Source organism: Acanthisitta chloris, unplaced genomic scaffold (assembly GCF_000695815.1).
Source record: "Acanthisitta chloris isolate BGI_N310 unplaced genomic scaffold, ASM69581v1 scaffold18448, whole genome shotgun sequence".
Lineage (NCBI taxonomy): Eukaryota > Metazoa > Chordata > Aves > Passeriformes > Acanthisittidae > Acanthisitta > Acanthisitta chloris.
Window position 1 is genome coordinate 10,437 of NW_008685566.1, and position 13,532 is coordinate 23,968.

A 13,532-nucleotide genomic window follows, 5' to 3' on the forward strand; every position below is an offset into this window, starting at 1 on the left:
AATTAAATCAAACTTCCCCTGGTTTCTAAAACCTTAGATCCATCAGTTTACAGAGCACTGTGCAGTTTGAGGGTTGCAAAACTCAGCTCCCCAAACCCTGAATGTTCCTTATCCCCTCTGAAACCCAGATGTCAACTCAAGCACTAAATTAGAATGGGGTTTTTTGGGACAGCCACAAAATGCTTCAGCCAGCTGGGGTGTCCCTGGGGAAACTCACCAAAACCCCACCCCAAAACAAAGGACTTGCACCAGGAATTCAAGCAGGATGTGATTTACTGGGACAACAACACTTCTGCAACAGAGAACACAAATGCACTGAGGCACCTGGATGACAAATCTACAGTGCCACTGAGCATTGCCACACTGGGGACATTGGAGAGGTGACACCAGAGCAGAGACTGGAGGGATCCTCCTGGAGACCCTGGAGAGGTGACACTGAGAGCAGAGACCAGAGGGATGCTCCTGGGGACCCTGGACAAGTGACACCAGAGCAGAGACTGGAGGGATCCTCCTGGAGACCCTGGAGAAGTGACACTGAGAGCAGAGACCAGAGAGATGCTCCTGGGGACTCCAGAGAGGTGACACCAGAGCACAGACCAGAGAGGTGCCCATGGTCCTGGGGACTCCAGAGGGGTGACACTGAGAGCAGAGACCAGAGGGATGCTCTTAGTCCCCAGCACTGTTTTCCCTCCCCTCTGCCCCCCAGACACACAGACACAAGACAGAAGCCTGCTGGGACACAGCAGGGCTGCTACATGCCAAGGGAGGGAGCAAAAGGCAGTGGGTTTGGGATGGGCTCCGTGGGCATCGCAGCCATGCCAGAGGCAAAGGATGCAATTCCCTCTGTAGGCACTTGATCCTTCAATCCCAGGCTCCCTCGCTCTGCCTGTGAAGCTCCAAAGGCACGTGTTGGCTGCAAGGGGTCTCACAAACTCCCTCTGGGATCCCAGAGGGGCTGAGGGAGCCCAGCACCATGTGGATATGATGGGGTTTGGTCCCAGCCTCCGACTGGCCTAGCTTGTTGGTGTGTGGCTGGGCTCCATCCTCCTGGCTCCATCCTCCTGGCTCCATTCCTCCTGGCCCTCCTGGCTGTGGCAGCAGAGTTGCTCTCAGATGGTCATTCCCAGCCTGGATTCCCTTTGCTCCATGAGATGAGCATGTTGTCAGACATTCACCTTTTCCAAAATCCATCTGAGATTGCAGGAGCCTCAGGAGAACAGGGAATCAGGGCTGGGGGGCTGCAGCAGGGGCTTGGCAGCAATTTGGGGCTAGGAAGAGGTAGCCAAGGAAAGTGGCAGCAGAGTTGCTCTCAGATGGTCATTCCCAGCCTGGATTCCCTTTGCTCCATGAGATGAGCATGTTGTCAGACATTCACCTTTTCCAAAATCCATCTGAGATTGCAGGAGCCTCAGGAGAACAGGGAATCAGGGCTGGGGGGCTGCAGCAGGGGCTTGGCAGCAATTTGGGGCTAGGAAGAGGTAGCCAAGGAAAGACAGGGCAAGCTGAGCAGACAGTGAGATCTGCTCTGGGAACAGGGCTAGGAACTAGAAGTAAAAAGGATCAGAGGGAACTGCTGTAGCTGGAAGTGCTGCTCCAGTTGAAAATAAATAGCATCCTACTGCAAGCAGCTGGAGGTTCCCTCCCAGGGCAAAATTCTGACTGCTGAGTGCAGGATTTTGCCTGGGCTGCTCCGTTTGCAGGGTTTGCTCTAATAAACACACACGTCCCTGTGGCAGAAGAGCTAAGCTCTTTGGAGGCCTTTCCTTGAGGACTGATCCCTGCTCCTGCACCCTCAGTAATCTGCCCAAGCCTCCCTCCTCATCCTCTCTACACACTGTTTGGGTTGTAGCACAGCAGGTTGAACTCCAGGTTTTCATCCCAGTGACGGAGCAGCACAAAGAGCTGCTGGGCTGCAGCTTTCACCACGGCCAGGCTGGATCCCTCTGGGAAGTGCTGCTGGCTCAGCCACAGGCTGGCCTTGGCAGCCACCAGCTCCCACTCGATGAAGTAGGAAGCTGAGCTGTGCTCCAACCAGGCCAGGGCCACTGCTGTGGCCCACAGCATCCCCTCAGGCTCCGTCTGCAGCTGCAGCTCCACGTCCAAAAGCAATGCCTGGACCTGGGAGCTGTCCATCTCCGAGCCCCAGGTGCTGTCAGCTTCCCACCCAGCCGTGGCCAGAGTGCTCTCCGGGGAGGAGAAGCGGCGGATGGTGATGGCAGGGGGGGACAGTTCCTTTTCAGCTTTCAGGGCTCTGGAGATACTCTCCACTGCGCTGCCCGAGAAGTGCCGAAGGCGGATGGTGTCCTCCGTGTGGCTGTCAGGTCCTTTCAGCACTGCTCTGCTGGTGGGACTCTTCCCATGTCCATTGGGGACCAGGAGCTGCTGGCTGGAGCTGAGAGTTTTGTGCTCCACAGAGGGACTGGTCTTCTTGGTGCTGTAGGAGCTGGAGGGGCTGAGAGCCTGGCGGTGGCAGGCAAAGGGTGATGTCCACTTCAGCTTCTCCATGGGGATGTTGATGGCATCGCAGAAGGCTGAGTTCATGAGAAAGGCACCACAGGCCAGCTGCAGGGATGCCTGCAGGGGATGGTGGGCACAAAGGGAAGCTCTGAGACACCAAAAACTTGTGGGAAGTTCAGGAAAAAGGGATGGATGGATGGATGGATGGATGGATGGATGGATGGATGGATGGAACAGCTCTCCATCTCTGAGCAGACCGTTGGACATGGTTGCCAGAGACAGAAAGAGGAAAGATCTGTGGAGGATCCTCCTTCTTCTCCCATGCAGTGACCACACAACCCCAACAAGACCCCAGAGGGAGCTGCTCACCAGGGGAAGGTAGTCCATACTCTCATTATCACTCTCAGAGCTGACTTCGCTCCCTCTGCTTGGAGATTTACTCATGAAGCCTTTGGCAGCTCGAACCAGCAGCCTGGTTTTATTGAGGCTGGGCCTGCAAGAGGATGAAAAGCTGGCTGTGACCTCCATGCCTCTCCTGATGCCCACCCTCCCCTCCAAAAACCATCCCTGGTCCCCAGACACTGGTATCATGCTTGGTCCCAGCTCCAGCTGCTATCCCTGGGAGTCCCTCCTCTCCCCATTGCTTGTGTTTGCATCAGACCCAGAGAGGTGTAAAGCATCTGCTAAGGTCAGAGGAAGGTTGAGCTGGCCCATACCTGGCAGCAAAGAGCCTCTCGATGGATTTTTGGGCTTGTGCAGAGGAAGCAGAAAGGCTCTGGAAGGGCCCTGGTAAGAAACACAGAGCTGGTGGTAAAACAAGATGCTACAGGAGAGTAAAGAGGTGCTGGGGCACAAGGTGGCTCATTCAGCTGCTGACTGTCTGGCAAAATCTTACCCCTCGTCTAATTTTTCTTACATGGATAATAAACCCCCCCCACCTCTTAAAATTAACCTGGGGGAGATCTATACCAACAGCTCCACCAGGCTCTGTCCTTTGCACCCCAGAATTAGTCAGGTCTTGTGCTCACAAGCCTAATTTTAGGTCATAAAGCTTTATAAAAAGACCCCCAAAACTCAGCAGAAGTATTTGGTGTAGAGCCCAAACCACAGACTCAATGCACCTTGGCAAGTGCCTCCAGCTCCTTCCCTACCTTCAGGCAGACGACAGCGCTCCCAGCCAGAGGAGGAAGGGGAGCTGGAGGGGGAGAGGCTGCTCTCCTCAGCATCTGCAACAGAGGAACCACATCAGCAATGCTGGAATTGTCACCCAGCTGGAATCAGTGTTGTGCCTCTGCGCCGGCTGCGGCACAGCCTCTCTCCCTCCCCAGGGCATGATTGGGTTAATGAGCCTGATCAGGGCGATGTTAATTCAGCTGCAGCTCTGACAGTGCCAGACAAGGTCCAATCCAACTCGTCTTCATTAGTGGAGGATTTGGTGACAAGCGAGTGCCTCACATCCCCCTGTCTCTAATGACACCCTTTTCATCCCTCGTGTGATCCTCGTTACGGCTGCCAATTAACTTCCAAGCATTGTCAGCAGCCACAACCTGCGATCTGGGGGGTGCAGGGTAAACTGAAGATTCTTCCCCATTTAAGGAGATGAGCTCCAGCCAGACACGTGTCTGCTGAGCACTCTATCCAAACAGGAAGGCAGAATTGAAAAAAGACCAGAGAAGATGTCCCAAACCACTGAGACCTGTAACACCAGGAAGGAGAGAAAACTCCAGGGAATCTTACTCGTTCTGTAAAATCCGTTGTCTCCATTCTGGCCAGAAGCTGTCTGGGCACGGCCAGGGGATAAGCCACGATGCCTTCTGTTTCCCAGGCTCAGGCTCCTCTGGTTGCCTTGCTTGGCTGCTGCTCCTTGGCATGAGAGAAGGGAAAGACCAGTGTTAGAGAGGAACTGTCACACACAGTAGTAACAAAACACACAGAGTGAGTTTGGTCAGGAACTGTAGTGACAGGACAAGGAGGAAAGGATTCAAACTGAAAGAGAGTAGGTTAGGAGTAGATATTATGCAGGAATTGTTTCCTGTGAAGATGCTGAGGCACTGGCACAGCTGTGGCTGCTCCATCCCTGGAAGTGTTCCAGGCCAGGTTGTTTGGGGCTTGGAGCAACCTGGGCCAGTGGAAGGTGTCCCTACCCATAATAGGAGGTTGGAACTGAATGGGCTCTAAGGTCCTTCCAACTCAAATAATTCTGTGATTCTATGAGCATCTCTAGGCATCCAGACCTAAAAGCAAACCTTTTCCCTGGCCATGGGAAGAGGTTCTTGCCATCAAGATCTCACCCATGGCTTTGGGTAGGTAGGTCTGGTGCCAAAATGAGTCATGGATTCACACTCTGCATGAGGCTCCTTCCTTCCCAGGACAATGTTTCACCCCTCCAGCAGCCCCAAATTACCTGTGTGGGTGTAGTGCACAAGGGTGGGCAGGTAGGAATTGGAGCTCAGGTCCACTGGCACAAATGCTGTGTACTTGCTGATGACATTGCAGGCCTTGCTGGTGTGGACAGCGTTGAGCTGGTACCGCCGCCCAGACCCTGCCACGGGAGGACACCAGGGTCAGGCTCCATCCCCCCCTCAGACCCAGCTCCCAGACCAACTTCCATGCTCAGGGATCCATGCCCAGCAGGGACTGTTATCCCTGTATCCCTCTAAAGTCTCCCTACTGCTTCTTCTGCTCTTACTCTCCATGCCCAGATGCACTTCCTGGAGAAGTTTGACAAGACCCAGGGACCTGTGCAGCCCAGAGCAGTGATGTGTGGCTGCTATTGGATCCTCTGAGTTTGATGCCATCTCCTAGCTCCAGGTGACTAACTCCTTAAAAATAACCATGTTACCTGATGCATGAAGCAGAGGAACCATGGAATATACTGAGTCAGAAGGGACCCACAAGGATTGAGTCCAACTGCTGCTCCTGAGGAGCAGGAAGGACCAGAATCTTGGTCATGTTAACATGCAGAGATGCTGTAGAAGCAGGGGGAAAGCACAAGGCAGCTGGAAGGGGCTGTCATTTAGGAACTAGGTGAGATATTCCCTAATATTTCACCACTGCCAGCTATTGTTTTAATTCCAGAGGTTGCTGAGGCTGCTGGAAAAGCTCCCCAAGGCCAGGCAGGGTCTGCCTGCAGCCAGCAGTGCATTACCATGCTCAATTTCACACTCCTTCTCAGCAAGCTGCTCAAAGTCCCTGATGACTGACTTGGCTGCCAGGTGGTGGAAGGTCTCACTCCACAGGTCTGTGTCACCATCCTCCTGGATCTCCCGCTCCCGGAAGAGATGGCAGATATCAAAGGCAACTTCCCACTGCACAGGCTCATTGTTCCTCAGGCCTTTCACCACTGCCTTGCAGAGGGTCCTGGGGGAGCGTGGGGAGCCACAGGCAGTGCTGATATCTAAATCCTGCGGCTCCCAGTCGGAGGAGGTGTCCACCTCAAACGTGAGGGATGGATGTTGGGCAGACTCTGCAGAGAGGGGAGAGGCAGATCATTAATCACATCTCTGGGAGCTGAATTCCCCACTGCCACCAAGAAACTATAATTAATCCTTCCTGATTTTCACATGGTGGCACAGAGCAGGATGCAGCACCACCAAACCCCTCACAGACAGGTGATGCTGCCATGCCCCTCTCCCAGTTACCCAGATCCGCAGGGCTCCGGCTGTCCGACGAGGACCACAGGTTTGTTCTGGCATCCAGTGCTCCCAAGCCCCTTCCCAGAGCTTGCTGCAGCCCATCTGGTAGTGGTGGGGGGTCGGTGTTGTGGCAGAAGGACACACAGCTGTGGTGGAGCAGGGATGGGCGCCGGGCGCCTGTGCCACGGATCCTGGTGGCACTGGCTGAGAAGGGCTGAGCAGAGCAAGAGTTAGGAGGGCTGGATCCAGCTGCAGCTGATGGCAGAGACCTGCTCTGTCCCCTCTGATCCTATCTGCTCCCTGGCATGGATGTGTCTGTCCCCTTTGATCCTGTCTGCTCCCTGCATGGACCTGCTCTGTCCCTTCTGATCCCATCTGCTCCCTGCCCAACCTGCAATCCTGCACACACACAGGTCCTTCCCTCTCTGCCTATCCCTGCTGGGATCCATGCCCAGACAGAGCCCTCCATCAGATCTCCAGGATGTCCCCAAGGGACCCTGGCCCCAGGGGCTCCTTCCCCAGACATGCAGAAGGTAAAATATGAGCTTAATTCCTCCAGACATTTTAATGACTTCACTTGGGAACCAAAGGAAAGAAGAGAGACAGAAAGATCAAGGACCAGTTGCTTAGTAACGAAAGGAGAGAGGAGCAGGGGATGGGAGAAGGTAATTTTTATCTTTTTTTTTTTAATGAGACTGTTTCTCCACTTTCAGAAGACATGAAGCCCCCACTCCAGCACCTCTGGTGTCACATTCCACACTGATGTTCCCCTCTGTGAGCTCTGTTTCATCCCTATCCCCAGGGCTGTGGAAGGTCCCCAAAAAACTGACAGACTCTCCATCTTCCTAGCACACCACCAGCAAGGGATAGAAGTGGTAGAAGTGGTGGATCCCCATGCTGGATGGGGATGCTGAGATGCTTTCTCTGGATGACAGGCAAGAACATGGTCTCCATCACCACCTAATTTCTGGTGCTCTATGAGATAACCAGCAAACCTTGGAGGCAGCTCCAGGAGCCACTTACCAAGATAATATTGAGATATTTAAAAGCAAGACACTCACAGGAGGTCCTGCCAAACCCTTTCCATTCAAAACCTGCTCCTTCTCCTGCCTGAGCTCTTCTCCCAGCTGGAAGAAGTCAGCTGGGAATGGAGCTGGGGATTTAAGCTGCTCATTGCAAGTGCTGACCTTTCCTTCCCAGCACGGAGTGTGTGGAGAGGAGCTGAGGGCTTGCCTTCACACCCCTGAAAATGTCAAGCCCTGGCAGCAGGATTGGGAGCTGGGAGAGCTGCTGAGAGCCCTGGCAGCAGGAGGGGTAGCAAAACCAGGCTGCATTTCATTAAGAGCAGGATGCATGCTGTTAACCATTTCCTGCCCTCCAGAAGGGAGTTGTTTCCATCCCTGCCCTCACCCCGAGCATCCTATGGGCAGGAGGATGCTCTGTGGGCAGGGAAGGTCACTAGTGCCCATAAAACCTCCCACTGCTCACCCTTGCTGCTGCTCACTGCTGCAGGTGGAGGGCAGAGGTCTCATCCCTCCCTGTGGAGCACCAGCTCTGCTTCCCCTTTGCCCCTCATCTCACCTTCCACCCTTCACCCAAAGATCTCTAACCAGCAGGAGAAGGGAAACAAAAGCCCCCAACATCCAGCTCTGAGTTTCCATGGGAACAAGTGCTGCTGGTCCTCCCAGCCCTGCAGATGCTGATTGCAGAGCAGAGCATCCTGGCAATGCCAAGGATGGAAGAAAACCATCCCTATCATTCCCATAGATCAGCTGAAAAGTCTTCCCAAATTCCACCTGCTGTGGGCAGGGCACATAGTCCTGTATCATCACACAGGTTCACATCTCATCCTGCTGCTGCATAAGGCTGTGGATCCAGCTGGGAATCTGACACTGAATTCCTATACCCTGCAAGGCACAGACTTTGAGGAGAGTCTGAATCCCAAATTGTAGGGAGATAAGAAGGATAAGAGGAGCAGCAAGGTGAAGCACAGACCACACAGGGGAAGGGGAGAGGAATTTAGCAGAGAAAAGTTGGGCTCCTGTGGGGAGGGACTGCTGTGGGATATCAGGATGGCACTCTGCTCCCTGCTTCGCTTGTTTCCTACATGTGATGTGCTGCAGAACTATATTATCTCTATCTCTATCTGTATCTAAATCCTAGGACTAGTGTAAGCCAGGCCCTTTCCCTGGCTCTTATCCATCTGATATCTTCCTGCTGCTCTTGCTGTCAAAGCCTCTTTGGGACACACATACCTGGAAATCCACCTGCCAGGGCTCAGGGCTGACCTGCTGCAGGTCCTGCAGGTGAGTTTTCCGAAGGGGATTTTTCCCCAGGGCAGTGCTGGGATCACTGGCTGTGGGCACCTTCCTGCAAGGCTCGTGGTCAGCGATTTGGGTGGTGCTGTATGCTCGTCTCCTGGAGGAAGCCTTCACATCCATTCCTGAATGTTGGGAGAGAGAATCAGCTCCATTCCAGAGTGGGATCAGCCAGCACCACCCCCACCTTGGCTAGCCCACCCCAGAGTCCTCCCAGGGCTCAGGGGGCCACGTTCAGTTTTAAGCAAAGAAATGAAAGCACAAAAGGAAATAAGAACACTCAAAATTACTGGGGATGTCAGGAGAGCAGGTTGGGGAGGTTTTGTCTAAGCAGTTTTCAGCCAAAAAAAGCCTGACTGCCTTTCCCCAAACCTCCCTGGAGAAGACAAAGGGTTTACTAATGAAATTTAATTAGTGCAGACACTCTCCTGTCAGAGCAAGAGGAAAATTTGCCTCGGAAAGACACGATTTCTCATTGCTTTTGACAAGTTTGAGGGGATGCACAGCACAACTCCTCTCAAAATATAAGGGAAGAACATCCCATGAGTAACAGTGGTTTCTCCAGCTCTGGGGTGCAACCAGCTGCTTTGTGCCACATGTTGCTGACACAAACACCCAGCCAAACCCTGGTGGGGAGGGGTGACACCCTGGGGACAGGCTTAGGATCCATTCCCTGTCTCTCCTCACTGGGAAGCTGATTTTCAGGTGCAGGGAAGGTCTAGCAGAGCTACCAATTTGCTCACTCTGCTCCTTCTCCACACACTGCTTGGGAAGCTTGTAAATAATTATGTGGTCAAAACTGAAGCTGCTTTGAAAATCTCCAGGGAAGTCAGCTCGCCAGGGCTTCCCTTGATTTCCTGACAGGTTTGGATAAAACATCCAAACCAAACAGACTTGCTCAAGCCTCAGGAGATCTGTCATCCCTCCTGCAAACTCCTCCGGCTCAGTGCAGCTGAAGACACTCATTTGTCAGGCAAGGAAACTGGGGGAGCAGTGACAGGAGCTTGATTAGAGAGCCAGAGGCATCACACCCACACATGTACAGAGGAAACTCTGACCAGTGTCCGTGTCCGACTCTCCCCCGAGATCTCTGCCCACACCCAGGTGATCCGGGGAGCGCTCGGTGGGGCAGGAGCCCTCCGAGTCTCTGGAGTGATTCCAGCTCTCCATGCCTGCTCCCTCCTCCTGGGAGTGAAAGAAAACAGAGCTGCCTGACTCCTGGGAACGCATCATGCTGTAACGTCGCCTCTTGTCCTGGGGGAAAGCAGAGAGAGGAACAGGTCCCACCACCATATCCATCCACCGGCCGAGAGGAGCCACTGTGTGCTCCACCACTCTTACCCACTATTTCTCCCCAAGTCCCACCCACCATCTCCCTTGAGGACACAGTCAGGAAGCAGGAGATACCTCCTGGCCATGCACAAAGAGCTGAGACTCGTGTACACAAACCCCAACACTTCCCACTCCCAGGACAGCCTCTGGACTCACAGATCTGGGGTTGGAGAGGTACAGGGAGGTGTCACAGATGACACCATAGCCAACCAGGCAGTCACCAGGGAAGAGGCAGCTGGTGCTGACAGGGGACACCAAGACCTCAGTGCTCTCAGGAAAGACCCACTCCACAGACACATCACTCAGGACTGGTGCCATCGCCTTCTTCAGCGACCTGATCATCTGCAGCAGAGAGCAGAGGGGAGAGCTTAGACAGCAACTGGATGTTGTGTATGCCATGGGGCATGTGCTGTGTGCTGCAGAGGAGGGGAAGATTTCCCTGAACCAATCCATCAGCTGATTCCTACCCACTCCCGACAGCTTGCTCCCTCTTAGTCTGCTCTGGCACCCACCCCAGTGCCCCCATCTCCTTGGCATGGTTATGTTTGGCAGATCTGGTTTAAAGGTTGAACTCAGTGATCTTAGAGGTGTTGTCCTTTCTATGATTCCATGATTCTTTCCCAAGGGCAACAGAGAGGATATTGATGGAGCAAAGGGTTGATCTCACAGCACATGCTGCCAGGTCAGCAAGGTGGAGTTTGTGGTCAGAGATGTCTTGCTCTAGTGTGAGGCAGCATCCCCTGCTCCCCACAACACCCAGGAAAAGCTGTTGACCTTCACTTTTCCAAGTCCCAGCCCTGTCCTGTGCCCTGACAGTCACACACAGACTGAGAGCACTGATAATTTTGGAACAGCTCCTCGTTGGCACAAGCCACTGCTGGAGATCAGCAATGCTCTGCCAATTACACACGTGGAGAAGACCAATATCCATGAATGCCTCGTGGACAAACCTCCCAGGGAGCCATCTACACAAGCTTCCCTGCACACCAGGGGAAATGAACACTGTATTTAGAGGCAGAACAGCTCAAACATTGCCTATTGTTCCCTGCTTTTGCACAGGCTCAGGAAGACACACCAGGCTGTGTTTTAGAAGGCCATTAATTGATGCCTCAGACTGCTGAAGGCACCGAGCTGCACAGCCTGCAAAGTCCTTATTAATAGCTCAATAAAAACCCTCTCTCTTCACTGTCTTTGCTTTTAATTTACATCAGAAATGTTGATGCTGTTCTGTCTTAGAGAGGGTTTTGTGTGCTACAAGTTCCTGCAGAGGTGGTGGGGGGGAAGAGCTTGCTGAACTCCTCCTTTTCAGATCAAGAACGTAGGAGCTGGGTTGTTAGAGATATTTTAAAGCTAAAGACCCAATTCTCTGTGGGTTTAGTCATGCAGTGGGTGACAGGCTGAGCACTGTGCTTTCACCAGGGGACAGAGCCATCCCTACACCGAATTTGAGGCACAGAGGTTTACTCAGTCTTCATGAGGAGAGTGGAAATGAAGAGGCTTTAAAGTCAGCTTAATAGGCAGAGCTATCACAGCATATTCCTCTCCCTCCAACCCTGGGTCCTTCTCGCCTGAGCAATGCCAGGGCTGAGCCTGACTTCAAAACTAATTGGCTGCTTTGATGCCAGTCCCTCTGCCCTCACTGGTGTCTGAGGCAGCAGCTGCTTTTGAAGCCAGAGCTGCTGTATGGTGGCTATCACATCTCCCCAGCCCCACATGGAGGGTAAACACCCTCCCACTCCCTCCCACAGCCGCAGCTGAAGATGCTCTTTCATCCCCTCCCTCTCACCCACCTGCTGCCGAGGGGGAGTGGGGAAGGAAGCACCAGGATGGGGAATAAAGTTGTGGCTTCCCCCTTCATTGAACCAGAGCATGGTTAGGGCCTTACAGGGTGGTCCCTGGGCTGTACCTTGGGCTGCAGCCTCTCGCCCTCCGCCAGGAACTCAGCGATGCCCCTGGACACAGCAGCCAGACCCTGAACCAGTCTCCTGCAGGCATTTGGCCCAATGCCAAAGCTGTAGCACCTGTGAAGGGACAGGGAGCATCAGGATCCCCCAGTCGCACACAGCTCACCCTCTCCCTTGGCTTTATCCCATTGCTACGTCCAGGGAAAAATAAAGCAGCTTGTTTTTAGGTGGAGGCAGGAGGGTTGGGAACCTTTCAGTACCTAAACTGGCTACAAGAGAGCTGAAGAAGGACTTTGGACAAGGGCCTGGAGGAACAGGACAAGGAGCAATGGCTTCACACAGAGGGCAGGGTAAGAAGGGATATTGGGAAGAAATTCTTCCCTGTGAAGGTGCTGAGGCAGTGGCACAGGTTGCCCAGAGAAGCTGCGGCTGCCTCATCCCTGGGAGTGTTCCAGGCCAGGTTGGATAGGGCTTGGAGCAACTTGGGCTAGTGGAAGGTGTCTCTGCCCATGGCAGGGAGTGGAATGAGATAAGCTTTAAGATCCCTTCCAACCCAAACCATTCTGGTATTCTATGAACTTCCAGCCCCCTCCTCTCAGCAGACCTCAAACCCTTTCCCCAAGGACTGACCCTCAGCAGCAACACTCAGGGGCTTCCCAACAGGACCCCAAGCCCTCCCCTCCTCTGCAAATACAAACAAGCTGCTTTACTGCCTGTTCATCTCTTTTCCCTGCTGCCTGTGGTCAATAGCACTAAAGCTCCAGTAATTATCTCTGCTCACAATTAAACAAACTTTTTTTTCTCAAGGAAGGAGGATCCAGCCAGGAGAGGCTGCTCCCCTGACTCCTAGCTCAGTGAATCAGGATTTGGTTTGGGCTGAAGGCTGGAAGTGGAGCTGGAGCCCAGGCAGGGAGGGTAGTGCCTGGGAGCTAGGAGGGATAGGGATGAGCTGGATATGATGTTCAGTCAGGGCAGTGGATCGCTGAGGAAGAAACCACCTTCAGCAGCAAAATGCATCTGCACCAGGAGCTTTTCTTTCCGAGGTTTTTAATCCCCAGCCGGCTGCAAATCCTAGGCAGCCTCACACCCCTCTTAAATAAGGCTCTGATCTTCTTTTGAGATGGGCCACACACAAGACTTTGCCTTCCAGGGTCACCCGAGACCACACTCTAACTCCAGTGGCATTTAGCCTCTGTAGGAGCGAAGGTCTATTCAGCTGGGAAGCAATTAGACCTCCATGTAGTTAAAAACCCACAAAGCAGCTTCCCTGATAAGCCCTGAAGTCTGAGGGATGGCAGAGGAATCAGGATTTCTTACATTTTCCTTATGTTTCGTGCCCCTTAAAGAGGCAGAGGAGAAACCAGAACAGGCTGTGATTAGGGCTGGGGAGCCAGGCTGGGAGCTTGATGCACAAATTAGCTGCTTTTTACATTGCTCCCTTTCAGCATATTCAATTCTGCACAGCCCCATCCTGGAAGCAGCTGGGGCCAGCCCCAGATGTGCTTTAAAAAAAAAAAAAAAAAGGCAAGGAAGATTATTGGCATGTCAATCTCTCCTAGCAGGAAGCATCAGATGAGAGCTGTGAAGTTGTCAGCTCAATTATCCTGCTTTTGATTGTTTAAAAAGCATCTGAACTTCTGGGATCCGTTCCAAACCCTTTGAGGTTCTCCCATGGCTCATAGCAGCAATCTCTCCTGCCTCTGTCTCTGAAGTGGGGACGTCTGTGAGATGGAGCTGTGTTCAAGGAGAGGCACATCCCACCCCGGGCTGGGTTTTTGTGCCCTTGCAGGGGTGGGCCCTGCTACCCTCTGTACCTGGTGGAGCAGGAGTGGTTCCTCAGCAGCTCCAGAACCTTCCCTGTGTTGCTGATAGCCCCATCTGTCAGC

At 53.3% G+C, this 13,532-nt stretch overlaps 1 protein-coding gene across 1 annotated transcript in view; it reads right to left on the reverse strand.

Moving 5' to 3' along the window:
- Window positions 1-1,827: 1,827 nt before the first annotated feature.
- LOC103807097 (von Willebrand factor A domain-containing protein 5B1-like) overlaps window positions 1,828-13,532 on the reverse strand; it is a 20,731-nt gene continuing 9,026 nt past the window's right edge. The window contains 12 exon segments of the mRNA XM_009079816.1: window positions 1,828-2,574; window positions 2,827-2,950; window positions 3,174-3,243; window positions 3,609-3,683; window positions 4,862-4,999; window positions 5,606-5,923; window positions 6,099-6,306; window positions 8,348-8,535; window positions 9,469-9,664; window positions 9,899-10,084; window positions 11,649-11,763; window positions 13,461-13,532. The exon segment at window positions 13,461-13,532 is cut by the window's right edge and continues 25 nt beyond it. Coding sequence (XP_009078064.1) covers window positions 1,828-2,574; window positions 2,827-2,950; window positions 3,174-3,243; window positions 3,609-3,683; window positions 4,862-4,999; window positions 5,606-5,923; window positions 6,099-6,306; window positions 8,348-8,535; window positions 9,469-9,664; window positions 9,899-10,084; window positions 11,649-11,763; window positions 13,461-13,532 — 2,437 coding nt within the window.